At 29.9% G+C, this 17,255-nt stretch overlaps 4 protein-coding genes across 9 annotated transcripts; 3 read left to right on the forward strand and 1 right to left on the reverse strand.

The window, feature by feature from the left end:
* Positions 1 to 302: 302 nt before the first annotated feature.
* Positions 303 to 3,240, forward strand: LOC124423065 (eukaryotic translation initiation factor 3 subunit E). 2 transcript variants are annotated; one of them, XM_046960367.1, is made up of 9 exons: positions 303 to 502; positions 575 to 691; positions 789 to 950; positions 1,037 to 1,159; positions 1,237 to 1,469; positions 1,546 to 1,663; positions 1,734 to 1,945; positions 2,027 to 2,290; positions 2,957 to 3,240. In XM_046960367.1, the coding sequence occupies exons 1-8, from the start codon at positions 413 to 415 to the stop codon at positions 2,283 to 2,285; spliced, it is 1,314 nt and encodes a 437-aa protein (XP_046816323.1). In that variant the 5' UTR covers positions 303 to 412; the 3' UTR covers positions 2,286 to 2,290; positions 2,957 to 3,240. The 2 variants fall into 2 exon arrangements, with proteins under 2 accessions (XP_046816323.1, XP_046816322.1); XM_046960366.1 differs by having other exon boundaries at positions 305 to 502; positions 2,027 to 2,264.
* Positions 3,241 to 3,382: 142 nt separating this feature from the next.
* Positions 3,383 to 8,019, reverse strand: LOC124423061 (probable RNA helicase armi). The gene is made up of 7 exons (XM_046960355.1): positions 7,880 to 8,019; positions 6,918 to 7,784; positions 5,963 to 6,839; positions 4,856 to 5,826; positions 4,227 to 4,796; positions 3,915 to 4,160; positions 3,383 to 3,814 (listed from the first exon to the last, which is right to left on the reverse strand). The coding sequence occupies exons 2-7, from the start codon at positions 7,752 to 7,754 to the stop codon at positions 3,440 to 3,442; spliced, it is 3,876 nt and encodes a 1,291-aa protein (XP_046816311.1). The 5' UTR covers positions 7,755 to 7,784; positions 7,880 to 8,019; the 3' UTR covers positions 3,383 to 3,439.
* Positions 8,020 to 9,116: 1,097 nt separating this feature from the next.
* On the forward strand, positions 9,117 to 15,165 carry LOC124423062 (cell division cycle protein 27 homolog). Of its 2 annotated transcripts, none has more exons than XM_046960356.1 (13): positions 9,117 to 9,298; positions 9,799 to 9,874; positions 9,954 to 10,101; positions 10,179 to 10,562; positions 10,675 to 10,996; positions 11,067 to 11,255; positions 11,337 to 11,583; positions 11,688 to 11,868; positions 11,967 to 12,192; positions 12,291 to 12,418; positions 12,499 to 12,820; positions 12,896 to 13,043; positions 13,130 to 15,165. In XM_046960356.1, the coding sequence occupies exons 1-13, from the start codon at positions 9,275 to 9,277 to the stop codon at positions 13,264 to 13,266; spliced, it is 2,532 nt and encodes an 843-aa protein (XP_046816312.1). In that variant the 5' UTR covers positions 9,117 to 9,274; the 3' UTR covers positions 13,267 to 15,165. The 2 variants fall into 2 exon arrangements, with proteins under 2 accessions (XP_046816312.1, XP_046816313.1); XM_046960357.1 differs by having other exon boundaries at positions 13,133 to 15,165.
* On the forward strand, positions 15,128 to 17,186 carry LOC124423068 (phosphotriesterase-related protein). 4 transcript variants are annotated; one of them, XM_046960372.1, is made up of 8 exons: positions 15,128 to 15,264; positions 15,354 to 15,473; positions 15,523 to 15,692; positions 15,774 to 15,964; positions 16,038 to 16,196; positions 16,269 to 16,433; positions 16,511 to 16,731; positions 16,835 to 17,186. In XM_046960372.1, the coding sequence occupies exons 2-8, from the start codon at positions 15,450 to 15,452 to the stop codon at positions 16,964 to 16,966; spliced, it is 1,062 nt and encodes a 353-aa protein (XP_046816328.1). In that variant the 5' UTR covers positions 15,128 to 15,264; positions 15,354 to 15,449; the 3' UTR covers positions 16,967 to 17,186. The 4 variants fall into 4 exon arrangements, with proteins under 4 accessions (XP_046816328.1, XP_046816330.1, XP_046816331.1 ...); XM_046960374.1 differs by having other exon boundaries at positions 15,533 to 15,692; XM_046960375.1 differs by lacking the exon at positions 15,128 to 15,264 and having other exon boundaries at positions 15,313 to 15,473; positions 16,894 to 17,186.
* The last annotated feature ends 69 nt before the right edge of the window (positions 17,187 to 17,255 follow it).

Consider the following 17,255-nt stretch of genomic DNA (forward strand, 5'->3'; position numbering starts at 1 on the left):
AAATACGTTTCTACTTTTTAAATTATAAGATGCGTATATATACGAGCTTGTATTAAATCAATGAATATCTATTTTATACAAAAGTTTTATTCATTTTTGTAAATAGAAAAAAAAAAATATATATATATATATATATATATATATATATATATTATTAATATGTAAGAATATGTATTATTATAACTTTATGAAAACGAACTATAATAGTATGCAAGTTGTGAATTTGAATCGTTTATTATTTAGTCGAATGAAGTTGGCCAATGATTCTAATTGTCAATGTTATCATCTATCGATTATTTATACTAGTAACTTTATCGAGTGTTTTACGTTGTGGAGTGAACACGTTGCGTGAAACATTCCTTTTTTACAGTGTGGTTAGAATCAACTATTGTAATATTTGTTAGAAATTACGATGGCACAATACGATTTAACGTCTCGGATAGGACAATATTTGGATCGTCATTTGGTTTTTCCACTTCTTGAATTTTTATCTGCTAAACAGGTAAGTAATATACTTAATATTTTGTCACATCTCTTCTTACCAAATTATATCACGTTCTATTATTATATATAGATTTATGACGAAGATGAATTACTTCAAGCAAAATTGGATATTCTTAGTAAAACTAATATGATAGATTATACAATTGATATTCGAAAACAATTGTATCCTAATTTGGAAGTTCCAGAGGTACGTAACGATAAATATAATTTCATTAAGAATTTTTATCCTATTTCTTATCGTAATATAATGTTATAATAAAGATTTGAAATACTTATTATTACAGGAATTAAAAGCAAGACGTGCAGGTGTTTTACAAGAACTTAGTATATTGCAAAACAATGTTTCCGTTGTTGTAGCTCTAATGAATAATGAAGAAGTAATGAAGAAAATGGAAAACATGAGAGATTCGAAGGCTTTGAGTAATTATCTTACACAAGAATCTGATGTAAGTTATATAATTTATATAATCATTTTTAATTTTTTGAGATATACTTTTTATTGCAATTGATCGATTTAAATTGTATCTTATAGTTTAGGGTAGAAATGATGGACAATTTTGTAAAACTCGCACATTATCGTTATGAATGTGGTAATTATTCTGTTTCCACTTCATATCTCTATTTTTACATGCTCATAATGCCACCAACTGACAAGGTATTTATGTATCCATGTTATAAATTATACAATCTTTGATATTATGTTAACAATTCTAACACTTTATTTTTAATTAGAATTATTTAAATGTATTATGGGGCAAGTTAGCTTCAGAGATTCTTGTACAAAACTGGGAAACTGCGCTTGAAGATGTAAACAAACTAAGAGAATATATTGATAGTAATATTATTGGAAATTCTGTACAAGTTTTACAATTACGTACATGGCTCATTCATTGGAGCTTGTTTGTTTTCTTTAATCATGTTAAGGGAAGAGATTTGATTATTGAAATGTTTCTTTATCGACCTCAGTATGTATCACCAATTAATTATATTCCTTTCTTAATTATTACTTTATCATATATTATATTTATTATATTTTTTCAGTTATCTAAATGCTATACAAACAATGTGTCCACATATATTACGTTACTTAGCTGCAGCGGTGATTGTCAATCGTTCTCGGCGTTCTATATTGAAAGATCTTGTAAAAGTGATACAACAGGTCAGTTTAAACTCCTGTAAAAATTTTCTTCCCTTGTAGCATATTTATATTATGTTCTGTTACAATTTAGGAATCTTATACATACCGGGATCCTATTACTGAATTTTTGGAACACTTATATGTTAATTTTGATTTTGACGGAGCAAGACAGAAATTGCGACAATGTCAAACCGTTGTATTCAATGATTTCTTCCTCATTGCATTGTTGAATGAATTTGTAGAAAATGCTAGATTAATGATCTTTGAAACTTTCTGCAGAATTCATCAATGTATTAGTATTGGGTATATTTTCAAAATTTATTACTATTATTATATATTTGAAAAAGGATACTTAATAATTGGAATAATCCTTACGTTTATCAGAATGCTTGCGGAAAAATTGAATATGAAGGCAGATGTAGCAGAATGTTGGATAGTTAATTTAATTCGTAATGCTCGATTAGATGCAAAAATAGACAGTAAATTAGGACACGTTGTAATGGGTGGACAGCCAGCATCTCCATACCAACAACTGGTTGAAAAAATTGAAACCTTAAGTGTACGGAGTGAAGCTTTAGAAAATCTAATCGAACGGAAAGTAAAAGCGAAGAATCAGGATCCAGTAAGTATAATGTGGAACTAATAGAGGTCAGTATCGCTTGTAACAAAATCCACTTAGAGTGTCTTGTTCTTTGTTTTGAATCTGTCAAATCGCAATAATAGTGGAAATAAAGGTAGTTGGAAGTCAATAATTTTATTATAAAGAGTTTGATGCTACTTAATATCAACAAGCAAGATTTTTACATCAAAGCATGACAGGATAGTCACGTTACTGATGGTGAAAACAATTTCATGTGCGCCTGTGCATACATATATATATATATATATATATATATATGTATGCATATATATATATAATACACATACACACAATGTAAAGAAACATGTAATTGTTTTTTTTGCGTTCTCATTGTCAGCCTCATTTAAGATGCATCACTGTTTATTTGCAAAGATTATTTAAGTTACCAGATATTTTATATATTAACATTCGTAATAAGAGTTATGATATGTTTTGTATGATTTATTTTCATCATAGCAATATAAAGTAATTTAGCATAAAATAAAAAATAACATTTTTTATAAACTTCCAAAATTATTTAACAATATAGAATTTTTTTAATTTTGTAACACATTAATATATTTTTTATAAATAAAATATAACTTTATCTGTGCTTTACTCTAAGAATTTAGAATCCATAATAATATACTTTTGTTTTTAAAGATTATACTTAGTAAAGATATATTTTTTTACAGTATCATCGTTCTTGGAATATGGATGTGTGACGTCTAAACATTTTATACAAAACTGTATGACAAAATATAAGAATATGAAGATGATTCACAGCATTATAACTTATCTCGAGCATATAAACTTATTAGAGAATACGCTGTATTACTGCTTGATGCATAACTTCATACATCATTGTATAAAAATCTATCAAATTTGCTATATAAAAAAAGAAAAAAAATGTTTTATCCATTTTCGAAAAATCGATATAAATCTTTTAGAATAATAAATCTTTTCTAAAATAAAAAAAGACTACATTTACTTATTACTGATAACATTTAGATAGAAAAATGTAATATATTTATCTTATTCATTATGTGGTTTTTTATTTTTTCTGACTATTATCAGTGCGTTGAAGCACCTAATTAATAAAGAAAAGAGTGATACAAAAATAAAAATGTCTTTCACATATTTTACATTACCAGTGGTACATACATATATATGATATGTTAAGTTTCATCCAATGTACTATCTTTTTCTATAAAAGAATTATTAAGATGAAACGGTACGAAATTACATCCAATATAACTATTTCGGTCAAGACAATAGATGAGAACACTTCTCCAATATGGATCTTCAGCTAATAATTCAGCATTTCCAAGAATAATGAGTAAAGCACGTGCACGAGTGATAGCAACATTTAATCTTTTTGGTGAAGCAATAAATCCCAGAGCATGCTTAATATCCTCAGCGATAAAATTTGTAGAGGATCGCACTGTTGAAAGGATTATTATTTTTCGTTCTTGTCCTTGGAATCCTTCAACACTGCTGATTTTTGGACATACAATATTTAATTCCCAAAGTAATTGTCGAATTTGCAAAACCTTTATAATAAAGAGAGAGATATAAGGTATATAATCAATTATATGTATATATATATATATGTTTAGTACAATTAATCATGTATATATTTATAATTTTTACCTGTTTTTGATAAGGTGTTATGATACCGATATCTTCTGGAGAAATTCCACAGTTGTATAATCTTAAAAGGTAAATGTATACTTGTGTTGCTTCTTCAGGATTATACCAACTTGGACTATCGGAATCTCTTAAATTTTTTCCTTTTATTCCATGAAAAAGTATAGCTGGTGGTAATCCTTTCCTTTCAGGCAATTCTTCAGCTAGTGTTCGTAAAAGCTGCGCTTCGTCACTATTTTTAGATGAAATCTAAAAATTAATGTATTATTTAAAATACAACCAATACTTTTTTATTTGAGATATTAATATATGTACTTTTGCTTGTAATTCGGAGTTGTAAAATAATGAATTGGGCAGTTCTAGTATTTCTGGTAAACTTCGATAATTTATAATAAGTTTTGTTACAAGTCTAGGATCATAACAGGTTTCAAATCCTTCAGGATCTCTTTGATAAGGAAATTGATAAAGTAGTCTTGAGAGAAATGATTCCTCCAAACCAAACTGTTTTGCCAATTTACTTTGTATAACTGGACCAAGTTGTAGTGGATCACCTGCAAGAACTACTTGTCCATGACTAGCATGAATGAAACTTAATGGTACCATAATCTCTGGCTCTGTTGCTTGGCCTGCTTCATCTATTAGTACATGAGAGAAATGACTGCGAGAAAAGCCCATATTGTATAATACTCCCAATGCAATACAAGTGCCAATTGTAATTCTATGACGTCCAATTGTACTCATAGTACAATTAATCTTAGGCCCTTGAACAGATGATTCAAATCTATGACGTGTTCCTTCTTTAGCTATGTCCGCAGTTGCACAGTAAGGCAGTAATTTTTTTGGTATAGTACCATCGTCTAGACAATGATGCGCTATAAGTCGTACCTAAAAATTATCTTCTATGGTATAGTCAAAAACAAATAGAATAAATAAAGAATACTTACCACGTCACCAGGTTTCAATATTTTACTATCCAATAGTCGTTCCAATATTAAATTTGCCGAACTGTTTGATGGTGTAGCAATTAAAAGTCTACTTTCGGGTAGAATTGTTAATAATTGTAAAATTGTTTCACATAAAGTAACAGTCTTTCCTGTACCAGGTGGGCCAAATATCACATATGGCAAAGGCCGAGCTAATCCTTTTAAGATATTTTTTACAGCCTCTTTTTGGTAATAATTTAAATTCTTATTAAACCAAATTAACTTTCGTTTTTTTATTTGTGAAATACATTTATTTAATGCTGCATCAATATCAGAGGTATTGGAAGAATCTGGATCTTCTTCCTTTTTACATCCTATATCAGAAAAAACAGAAGTATCTTTATCTTTTTCTGTATCTTTATCTTTATCTTTATCATTTTCTATATCTTTATCTTTTTCTGTATCTTTATCTTTATCTTTATCCTTATCCTTATCCTTATCTTTATTAAATTCACCAATACTCTTAGTGTTATCAGTATCATGATCAACCGTGACCAAATTAGTATATCCTGTTATATTCTTAGGTTGTTCTATAGGTTTGACTTTAAAAAGTCTTTCTGCAACTGATACTCTTGGCAATGATTTCGTTGTACTATCAGAACTATCGCTAGTTGTACTTGAAGATACAGATGAAATTGATCCATTTCGTTTATATTTTCCCTTTTCACTAGGTGCTCTCTCTTCGCTATCAACTTCATCTAAAATTACTTGTGGATCTTTTGTAATAACACGAGTAGGAAAAAGAAATTCAGGTCCTAAATGTAATACTGCTAAATTAACAGCATTGTGACAACGTTGCATAACAGTAGTAGAACTTTTAAATGATACTTGACAATTTTCATTATTATATTCCTGTTGGAATTTTTTATTAAATTTTAAGAAAATCTCTGTACTTGTCACTTTGTGAATATATCCTTCGTATTTCAGTTTACCTGATAATGATTTCAGAAATAAATATAATTTTTCATTTGAATATATCATTTCAAATCAATTGAAACAATAACAACAGAATAAAGAACTCTTAATAAAAGCAAAAAATAAAAAAAAAATATATATATATATATATACCTTGATGTTTATCCCATTTGAAGGATATTATAGCTTTGTCACCAATAAGGAGAGAAGGTCGTTTTTCTGCTAGACCAAGTACTTTTAAACTAAGATATTCCCCACAATGTTTCATCACAGCATTTTCCATGTCATATTGTTGCATAGCAAAAGTTTGATCAATTTCTTCCAAATATAATAAAGCATGAAACCGATCTCTATATGTTTCAAAGCATAGTCTTTGCAATAAACAAGGTATTGCATTTCCAATTGCAATTTCACATTCAATTTGTGATTTATTTAAATTATTTAATACGGCATCCCAAAAGCGCTTTGGTACTTTAAATACACCATTACGCATTTTTATAAATGCAGGTGGTTTACAGGGTCGTATCCCTGGAACATACATCGATTCTTCTTCTTTATCTATAAATGGAACATAGTTATCTCTCTTATAAGTACATCTTTTTTGAGTATCTAAGATATTTTTTGATTCAACATTTATTTGAAAAATTCTTCCTATTTGGAATCCTTTAAAAATAAAGATAAATAATTCTTCAGAAATTCCTACAAATTTTGCATTGCACTTGAATTGATAGGAAATTGTTGCAGAAGGATTTAAAATGGTAGTTTGCTTAACTTCAGGCCATACTAAAGATAATTGTGATTGTGCTTTCTTTGACATAAAGCACCCTTTACATAACATATGACTAGTAGAGCTCGTGTTCTGTATTAAAACAAATATATCTTTCTCTTCTTGTATATTTACATTGATTTTTAAATCATTGCTAATAATTATGCCACATTTATCTTTAATCAATGTATCCAAATCAAGTTGCGGTATTTGAAAAGACTGAGAAGACTCTAGAATTGGAAGTTGCTTGGTTTTATCCGGCACCTAAAAATAAATTATCATAAATTGTACATTTAAATAATAAATTAGGAACTATCGTACAATGCTGAATATTTATCTTGCCTGCAATAATGGGACTACAGTCAAAGATCTCCATGAGTAGATGCCTTGATCACTTTCTATAGTATCACTAGCTACTTTATCACCTACATAAGGTATGTAACCAGATTCACAAACAGCTTTATTAAATACAGTAGTTTTTCCAATTGTTCCATACTCCTTTATAGGATCATAAACAGTTATAACATTAATATCCAATTTAGACCTTAAAGGTCGTATTTTATTAATCTCTATAATTTTTCCAGTTAAATCTGTTTTTTTCTCGTCAAATTCTACCAAACATTCCAACTGCAACCAATCTCCAACTATAGGTATAAATTCAGAATTTATCTTATCTAGATCAATACAAATGTCATTAGGATCAATGAATACTTTTCTGCCCTTCCGACTAATTACTTTTCCAATAATAGTTTTTGTTAATATGTCTACTTTAACAATATTTGTTTGTGGTACAATAACTGTATCATCCCAAGACTCTTCTATTATAGATATAATCTTATATATTTTTTGATCATTATTTTCATTTTTTTTGTATGCAAAGTAGTAAACCATATCTCCAACTTTAGGTTTACTAGTTAATACATTGGTTGTTTCGCACATATAACAATTGTCTATAAGAATATATTCATCATTGACGAACGTAACATTTCCTGTTTTATAATAACTTCCTTCTTCGTCATAGGTTTCTTCACAGGTTTCTTCATTCTTTGATGTCAATGCATCTTCTTTCTGAAGGCTTTCAAGGCGAGCTATAACAACATTTATGTCATCTTCTTCTGGTTGCGAGAAATATTTATATCCAAAAACATTATTAATAATATTATACATGAAAGATAACATTTTTAGTTTCTATAGCTCTGATCCAAATATCTGTGAATATTACATTTTTTATAATGCAACGTTTCTTCGTCCTTTCTTTATTATTAGTAGGAAATAATTAACTGATAAATCAAACAAATACATACCTATCTATAGGTTGGTATTTCCACTCGGTTGACTTAAGGTATTCTAATTCTTTACGCAATGATTGCACTCTTTTGAGATGCAATTCTTTCAAAAGTCGTTTCTGTTGCTTCTGTTCTTGCAGTTCAGATTTTATTTGATTTAAGATTTTGCACGTATGAGATGCACTAGATGTTAATTCTGAATCTTGTGATTCTGATGTTCTTTGTCCCGTCGAATGTCCTAAAGTATTTGATGATAACGTAGACGTGTTCATAATTTGTTACAAATTTTTAAACAATCGTCTAATCTTCAATATTTCTTCCATTCAATTTTGATCTCTGAATATTCTAATATACTTTCCTCATGAACTTGAGATATCAGTAAAATACCTGTAAAAAATTTGTTATTATTTATACATGTATTTTTGTTAAATAGAAAAACAAATAAAGGAAGAAATACCGTTTTACGCGTTGAAAATAATTTTCACGCGAATCGTACGTATACGTTTAAATATTGATATCTACGTGTATTTAACAAAAAAAATCAAAGAATCAAAGAATCAAAAAATCAGGCATTAAAACTTTTTACGATGTGTGTGTGTTGTGTGTACGTAAGTAAAAATATATATATATATATATATGTATGTATGTATATGCATACATACATACGTCTATACATAAAATTACAATTTGAATCCTCTATCTATACAAAACTCACTCTCATTGGATCGTTCATTAACTTTTTGAATCATAAGAAATACGAAAGTTGATTTGAATTAAAAATTCTCTAATATAAAGTATTATTAGGAAAAGTTGATGTAACAAAAGTCAGTAAACATATGTGAAAGTATTAAATATTTAATTTTAGAAATATAACAAATTTTTCAATCAAATAGAAGATGATATTTTTTAATATCCAATAATAAACAATTTGTTATTAACAGCCAATCATAGAATTGATGATACAGGAAAATGATTTACATGTATATATAGAGCATAATGGAAACGATTGAAGTTATCTATAGTTATCTTATATGTACATTTATAACGAGTACTACTTGATGTGTTGTTTCATCAATTTATGCAAAATAAGTAGATTGTTATTAAACTCAACAATTATTTCACGGTTATTATATTGAAAATACGTTTTATCATTAAATTAAGATTAATATGCATTGCTATCTTTTAAACATCGACAAAAAAAATTAAGCGTAAAACATAGAGACAAAGTTTTTAGTACGTTGGCTAACCTTCTCCGTGAAGTCAGTTGCTCACTTCAAAAGGAATCCGACAAAAGATGGACTCCTGAAGAATTTTTATATGCATCGGTTGTTCGACTTCGGATTTTCCTAATTAAATTTCATTAGAACTGTTAAGATATTATTCATTTTTATGATCACGTCCACGGTGTAAACGATGATTGTGCAGGAGCCAGTGCAGGTAAACACAGCAGATATCCTGAAGAACTATAGATGACGTATAATTTTTAGATGGAGTATATCCACACTTATTGATATTGACGTCTCAAAATTAAGGCCATTCTCTTGTGTATTTACTTAGTAAGAAATGTTGATTTCTGCAAATTATGAAATAATCTTTAGTTATTTTTTTTTTTCTTTTTTTTTTTTTTATATTATTAACTACATAAAGAACTTACGTTGTTTTAACATTTACTATCTTATATTGTGTTCCTTGAAAACTGTTACTCCAGTGATATTATATGGAAAAACAAATATCTATGAATAATTACGATAGTTGATTAAATGCGCGAGTTTTTGTCATAAAAGTTTCTATTCAGGCAAACTGTTGAATGTTTAATTATTTATTTTTTTACACATTAATCGAGGAGTGTTTATGGTTGTGTTTATATATTATGATTGTGTAATAATGAGTACAATTGTATCACATTGATTACTTTCTTTTTATATTTTCAATTCCAGGCAGCCATATGGCACTGTTTAAATCATTATGCTTATCCAGATGCAATATTTTTGGCAGAAAGATTATGTGCTGAAGGTAATAACATGTCTTTTATCATTTTAATATTCAAAAATTGCTTTTTATGCGGATGATAAATAATTAATATATTTTACAGTGGACACAGAAGAAACATTATTTCTTTTGGCAACTTGTTATTATCGTTCAGGAAGAATTAGACAAGCTCACGCTTTACTTTCTAAAAAAGCACCATGTTCTGCACAATGTAGGTTTCTTTTGGCTAAATGCTGTTATGATTTGGAAAAGTAAGTGAAAAGAAATATAAATATAACATTTTTTATCTTCTAATTTTTAATTAACAATTTTAATTTAATGTCTTCAGGTATGCGGAAGCAGAAGCAGCAATTATTGGTGGATATTATAAGCAGTTAAAAAGTTTAGAAGAGATTACAACTCAATTCGGTGAACAGGCATGTTTTTCACTTCAGATAATAGCTAAAATTTATTATAAAATGATGCGCACTACTAAAGGCAATGAAGCACATAAATTGGCTTTGAAAATGAATCCATTTTTATGGCATTCTTTTGAAGAATTGTGTAATGTAGGAGAAAAAGTAGATCCAGCAAAGATCTTCAATCTGGAAAAATTAGATAATTTTGCTATGTGCCATGGTGTAACACCAATTCTAAGTTATATTCCAGAACCTGATTTTATTGTACCTGTTAACAATACAAATAGCACTCCTACACCAAACGGCACTAATAGGTAAATATTTGCGTTTTTTTCTTTTCTTTCTTTCTTTCTTTTTGGTTTTTTTTCTTTTTGTTTTTTGTTTTTTTTTTTAATCTTAATTTATGACGGCAATAATTTATTATAGTACTCCTGTGCAAACTACAACCGCAACGATCATAAATAACGTAGCACCTAGTGTACGTTTGTATTCGTCTATAGAAGAAAATCCACAAAGTATACCAACACATTATATTCATCCTTCTTCGATATCACCTCGTGCTAAACTTCCTCGATATCGGAGTATGTTCAGTAATTCTATGAGTCCTCTTACACCTAGTTTTGGTATCCTGCCATTGGAAAGCAACACGCCTGAACCTACCGTTTTACCATCTCATACGACTCTTACAGAAGCGAATGACCAAAAAAGTTTAGCAAAGTGTGTTAGTAATTTGAGGGCTCATGTAGGGGTAAGAGACTTTATGTAATTGTAGATTTTCTTTAAATTGTACAGTGAAATGAACTTTATATATTTTTTAGCAATTTATTTCAAGGAAGGAAACACCTTTACAACAAGGTAAACCAGTGTTTTCTCAATCTGGTAATGCAAGTAATACTGCTAATATAGTCACAGTAACACCAAGTACTCCTGCACCTACACCACCTACTCTTCAGGGTACAAATGTTAGACGGTCATCGAGACTATTTAGTCACAGTTATTCGGTTAAGGTAAGCATTATTAGAATTGTATATGCTGCTTATTTTTATAGTATAGAGTTATTAATAATAATCAGTATATCTTTATCACAGGAAAATAATAAGTCACCTAATAGAAATAAATTTGCAACACCTAAGTCACCATCAAGAAAAGCAAAAGCAAGACTATCCAAGACAAATTTAAATAAAACTAATTTTAATGACTTAAATGAGAGAAATCGAAATGAAAAAGAGAAGAATGAAACAATTACGTCTGAAAAGGCTGTGGCAAATGTAAATGCATTGAATAACCAAAGTAGTATTGCTCATTGTGCTGTGTCATTGCAAAAACAATGTGCTGGTAAATACTAAACACTTCATATAATATTTTTCATTGAAGACAAAAAAGTGAAATATATATATACACACACACACACATATTAATGTGTATTTATTTATTTACAGAAGGTTTAATGTCTTTGTTAAAAGAACTTGGCATGGCATATCAACATATAACCCAGTACAATTGTTTGCAAGCTATTGAGATCCTTAGTGTTCTTCCAACGCAACATTATAATACAGGATGGGTACTGTCTATGTTAGCACGTGCTCATTTTGAGATGATAGATTACAAAAAATCAGCTGGGCAAGTGATACTATATTATTCATTATTAAATATTAGAAATGTATCAAGTAATCTATATATTAAACAGTTCTAAGTTTAATTTTATATTATACTCGCAGTTATTTTGCTGAAGTCAGACAATTAGAACCACAGAGGACTGAATTAATGGAAATATATAGTACAGTTCTATGGCATATGCACGCAGAAGTACAACTTTCTACCTTGGCTCAAGAACTTGTTTCCGAAGATCGTAATTCACCAGCTGCATGGTGTGCCACTGGTAATCTCTTTTCTGCTCAAACTGAGCATGAAACAGCGATCAAATTTTTCCAAAGAGCTATTCAGGTATATAATTAAATTATTGATCATGAAAAGTATTGCTTAATAATAAACAAAGTCATTGTGCCTGCTACAAAATAAAATACTATCTTCAAATTTTTTAGGTAGATCCTAATTTTCCATATGCATATACACTCCTTGGTCATGAATATGTTATGACTGAGGAATTGGATAAGGCAATTACAGCATTTCGTAATGCAATTAGGCTTGATCCCAGACACTATAATGCATGGTAAAACATTAAAAATGTTATACTTTATAGTTTCATAGTTTCATAAAGTAATATATTTTCAATGTTTATTTGTATTTTAGGTTTGGCTTGGGAACAATATTTTCTAAACAAGAACAATATAGCTTAGCAGAATTACATTTTAAACGAGCTTTGCAAATAAATCCACAGAACTCGGCAATTATGTGCCATATAGGTGTTGTACAACATGCCCTAAAAAAAACCGATCAAGCTTTGAGAACATTAAATACAGCTATTATTAACGATCCCAATAATACTCTTTGTAAATTTCATCGTGCAACCATTAATTTTTCAATTGGTCGGCACGCGGAAGCATTACGAGAGTTCGAAGAATTGAAAAATATCGTGCCCAAAGAATCTCTAGTCTATTATTCGATAGGAAAGGTAAGTTATTCTTTATTCGATGTAATATCGTTATTATTCATTTTCTTCTTTACCTTATTTTTATTTTTATTGAAGGTGCATAAGAAACTAGGAAATACTCACCTTGCACTGATGTACTTTAGTTGGGCAACAGATTTAGATCCAAAAGGTGTAAATAGTCAAATAAAAGAAGCTATATTAAGTCCGGGTCAAGGCGATGAAGATTCTCCGGGAACACAATCAGGCAGGTTATCAAGTCTAATCGTTTGTTTTTTCATTTTGTCTTAATAAAAATATCATCATTTATATTTCTTTTGTCGTTACGTATAGCAGAGGAACAACAAATTCAAAATAATAGTTCTATGGAACATGAAACTGATACAAACAGAGAAGGAAGCGGGCCGATACTCGATGGAAATGTTCCTCCTGTTGAAGCACCTGCTGATGACAGTGATGACAGTTTATGAAGATGTCGTGTAATGTGGAATGGATTAGTAGAACGAACCGTTGTTTCGCGTTGTTATATATCACCTTCATATTGATTTAATCGAAAGTTTTCCAGCTGATGTAGCTTGTTCTGGATCGATGCTTATTGAATTATCATTAATTTGATTTACATAGGATCTGAAACAATCAAGAACTGACTTTTACCATTTTTGTTACCAGCTTTATAGTATTTTAATGCGTTTCTCAGCCTTGTACTATGAGAACCTGTAATATTTTCTCTCTCTCTCTCTCCCTCTCTCTCTCTCTCTCCCCTTCTTTTTTCTTTAAGTAATGAACTAGAATTTATGTTTCGTGCTTTCCATGTCGTTTATGTCAGATCCGATGAGTATGAGAAAAGCAACAATTTACATGAGAAAATTAATGATTGACTTAATCTTTTTCATCGACTTGTACATTACGCGTTTATCTGTATATTTTTTACTATATCGCGGTTCCCTTTTATATTCGTTCGAACATTCGATCATTTCCCTTATGAATCAACTATTGTGTAGAGACTGTACCGCGTTATAAAACCTAAGCGAATATAGTCATAAGCATGCCGTATATAGTTAGGTAATATAATTAATTAATTGCGTAAGGAAGTAAGAGAAGTCTTGTGTAAATGTAAATTATTATTATGGTATATATCTCCCTATTATTTTATTATAATTATATTATTATTATCTATATATAATTATTATCGGTGATTCAAAGATCGTGAAATCATACTCGGCTATAAAGATAGCCGTCGGACGACCGTGCAATTCTCATGATGAGGTAAAACCGCATTGATCGATCAATCTTTTTCGCAAAAAACACTGTGGAAGACAATTTAGATTGCGAATGATAAATGTCAAAAAGTCGATCGAATGGTTGTGTATATTCAATGGCGAATTAATGTACTCGTATTTGCAATACACACATATTGCCGGGACATTTAATCGTACGAGCGAGAATACGTTTCGTATAAATAAAACGTATATCGATATGTTGTCTTTAAAATATACGACACACGCAAAACGTTTGTACAAGCATAAATGCATCTAATTGTTTTAAGGCAGCAGGTAATCGTACATGTTCGTCCTTTATGAAATCGAGATTGAAACGGCTCTTTTAGAGTTGTGTTAGATTTTTCTTTCTCCTTCTTTTTTTTTTTTTTTCTTTTTTCTTTTTCTTTTCCTTCCCTCCCCCCCCCCCCCACCCCGTTTTCTTTTCAACGCGAACCGTGAAACTCGTTTAATTCTTACTTTTATCTAGAAGTAAATATATATTTGAGATATAGTGTTCACTCGGCGTTAAAGAGTTAATGAAAAATCTTATATAAAGTGCGTACACAGTACTATTATTAAATTCCAGTTTAACGCACCGAGTTTCTCGTGCTGGAAACGTGAACATGTAGTTTGATCGCATGAAAAGCGATTGTATCTGTACACACGTATATAATATCGAAGTTATATGAAACGTTACGTTGAGTCGAGTATTATTATGTACTGTGTACACCATGTGACATAGCTGTGCACGTGGATGTAGCATTTTATATTGTACACAACTGAGTGAAATGCACGTAACGAAAAATAGATAAATTATCGATTCATATACGCGTTCATGTATATATAATACAATCATCTCGTGTATCTTTCTCTTCCTCTTATTTATCCCACCGAGACGAAGTTCGTCCATTTTTTTTATTTATTTATTTATCGTTTTCTTCCATTTTTTTTCTTTTTTTTTTTTTTTTTTTTTTTATAAACCCTTCGTCTTTGGGAAATTGCAATACGAAAGCAAGAGGAATCTTATGATTTCTTCGTAGGGACTTGGCGCGATTATTACTTTATAATAAAAATCATGCAACAAATATAAATAAAGAAGGGGATAATGTATATGTGTTCTCTGCTTTTGAAATACAAGTTGACATGGATTCCGTTCATCTCACCTTCAAATTCAGTTTTTGTATCGTCAAAGATCCAATAATAATAATAGTAAGTAAACATTATATAAGAGCTTGATAAGCATCCCAGTGGTAGAACGGTTGGAAAGAGTAAGAGAGTATTCGTACGTTTGTATTTAGGAGGAAAATCGCGACTGGCTTGATCGTGTTCAATATTTTTTCCATATATCGTTCCAATTGTATAGAATATCATTTATTTATTTTATATAAATATGAATGGGACTGAAAGCGTACAAACTGGTGAGTAGATTTGTTAACTTTAAATATCTAACGATCTCATAATAAAAAGTTTCGTTTAGTGCTTGGAAGGATAAGACTTCCCGAACTTGGTCGAGTTTTGACACACGAACATGTTGCTGTGGACTTTACCGCGTTTTATACAGCACCACCGAATAGATTAACACGTTTCTTGAATGAACAAATCAAGCTTCACACTGTCGGATTGGTGAAACAGTATCCGTAAGCGAAGAAAATGTGAAATCGTTCGATATAATTATAAAATATTTTACATAATTATAAAATATTGTCTTATTTATGTAGGTATAGTAACATGTTTAATATCACATTTAATGACGTCGAAACTGCTTATGCCGTTTTAGAAGATCTAAGATTATTTCGTTACTTTGGCGGTGGTACTATCGTGGAGAATAGTAGCCACGGTTTGAAACGCGATCTTTTATTGATGAGAACGCTCAGTGAAAAGACTGGAATTAATATTATAGCTGGCACAGGTATTTCTTCGATCTTAATTTTACATTTGACATAGCGCTTTTGTATCGATTCGTTAATGTTTGTACATTTAAGGATTCTATGTTGCAAAAGTACAGAATGTTACCACTTTGAATTTATCCGTCGAAAATATGTACGACCTGATCATGAAAGAAATGACTGAAGGCTGTGACGATTGTCCCCTAGTCAAAACGGGATTTATCGGTGAGGTTGGAACTTCTTTGCCGATCGAAGGTACGTTGGAATGAATATTATAATATGCACTTATCGTTTTATTACATATTTAATATTACTTAATTCACATAGATTTTGAGAGACGTTCAATACAGGCTACCGCAACAGCTCAAGCACAATTACGATGCCCCGTTAGTTTCCATCCAGGAAGAGATTCAAGTATACCCGCCGAAATAATCAGAATTTATGAGGAAGCCGGCGGAGATTCGCGCAAGGCTGTAATGTCCCATCTCGATCGTATGGTCAACATTTTCTTTGAACTCCTTTTCTATATTCTTTGAAAGATTTATATTATCTTTCATGAAAATGTGCAGGTACTTTTACCGATAAAGACGCTCTGCTAGAATTCGCGGATGAAACCAGATGTTATTGTCAATTTGATCTCTTTGGTACTGAATGTTCTTTCTATCAGTTAAATCCATTGATTGACATGTTATCTGATGCACAACGTGTCGATTACATTCAGCATTTACGAGACGAGGGCAAACTAGAAAGAGTACTTTTGAGTCATGATATTCACACTAAACATCGTTTGGTACGTATAATTAATTTTTTTTGTATTGCTTTTTTCTTTTCTCTCTTTTTTTTTTTTTCTTTTTTTTTAACAACTATTTCTATTGCGTTGCTTCTTCACCTAGGTTAATTACGGAGGTCATGGTTATGCTCATATCATTAACAACGTACTCCCGAAATTTAGGATGAGAGGATTTTCTGAAGAGGAAATAGAAACATTGACTGTTATCAATCCGAAAGAGTGGCTCTTCTTTTAAATACCTTTTTTTTTTTTTTACGATATAAATATAATGGACTCGTTAAATGAACATTTTTATTCGATCGATTATTTTTTATTAATAAATTAAGATTATCTCTTTTTCAATGTCTATTGCATGTATATATCGTATCCCATATACATATGTCGATGTAAAGAACTTTTTTTAAATCCTTTTGTAAATGATTGAATTGTTGGAGAAATAAAATTATTTTCATGTATTAATTGTATAATTTATTATTCTTTCGTTCGAAACGAGATAAATGACTTTTTATTGTTAAGAAGATTTC

The sequence above is a fragment of the Vespa crabro genome, chromosome 3, assembly GCF_910589235.1.
Source record: "Vespa crabro chromosome 3, iyVesCrab1.2, whole genome shotgun sequence".
Taxonomy (NCBI): domain Eukaryota; kingdom Metazoa; phylum Arthropoda; class Insecta; order Hymenoptera; family Vespidae; genus Vespa; species Vespa crabro.

What these genes read in the sequence shown, in the direction of transcription:
- LOC124423062 (XM_046960356.1), top strand. Translation starts at nt 9,275, where the DNA reads ATGATTGTGCAGGAGCCAGTGCAG. An exon ending in ATTGCAAAAACAATGTGCTG is followed by an intron (nt 11,584 to 11,687) that starts GTAAATACTAAA and finishes ATTTATTTACAG; the next exon opens with AAGGTTTAATGTCTTTGTTA. An exon ending in TTCTCCGGGAACACAATCAG is followed by an intron (nt 13,044 to 13,129) that starts GCAGGTTATCAA and finishes CGTTACGTATAG; the next exon opens with CAGAGGAACAACAAATTCAA.
- LOC124423061 (XM_046960355.1), bottom strand. Translation starts at nt 7,754, where the DNA reads ATGTTATCTTTCATGTATAATATTATTAATAATGTTTTTGGATATAAA. An exon ending in CTGTAGTCCCATTATTGCAG is followed by an intron (nt 6,840 to 6,917) that starts GCAAGATAAATA and finishes ATTTATTTTTAG; the next exon opens with GTGCCGGATAAAACCAAGCA. An exon ending in CAAATGGGATAAACATCAAG is followed by an intron (nt 5,827 to 5,962) that starts GTATATATATAT and finishes AATCATTATCAG; the next exon opens with GTAAACTGAAATACGAAGGA.
- LOC124423065 (XM_046960366.1), top strand. Translation starts at nt 413, where the DNA reads ATGGCACAATACGATTTAACGTCTCGGATAGGACAATATTTGGATCGT. An exon ending in CTAATTTGGAAGTTCCAGAG is followed by an intron (nt 692 to 788) that starts GTACGTAACGAT and finishes TTATTATTACAG; the next exon opens with GAATTAAAAGCAAGACGTGC. An exon ending in TAATGCCACCAACTGACAAG is followed by an intron (nt 1,160 to 1,236) that starts GTATTTATGTAT and finishes ATTTTTAATTAG; the next exon opens with AATTATTTAAATGTATTATG.
- LOC124423068 (XM_046960372.1), top strand. Translation starts at nt 15,450, where the DNA reads ATGGGACTGAAAGCGTACAAACTG. An exon ending in GGATTGGTGAAACAGTATCC is followed by an intron (nt 15,693 to 15,773) that starts GTAAGCGAAGAA and finishes TTATTTATGTAG; the next exon opens with GTATAGTAACATGTTTAATA. An exon ending in TAATATTATAGCTGGCACAG is followed by an intron (nt 15,965 to 16,037) that starts GTATTTCTTCGA and finishes TGTACATTTAAG; the next exon opens with GATTCTATGTTGCAAAAGTA.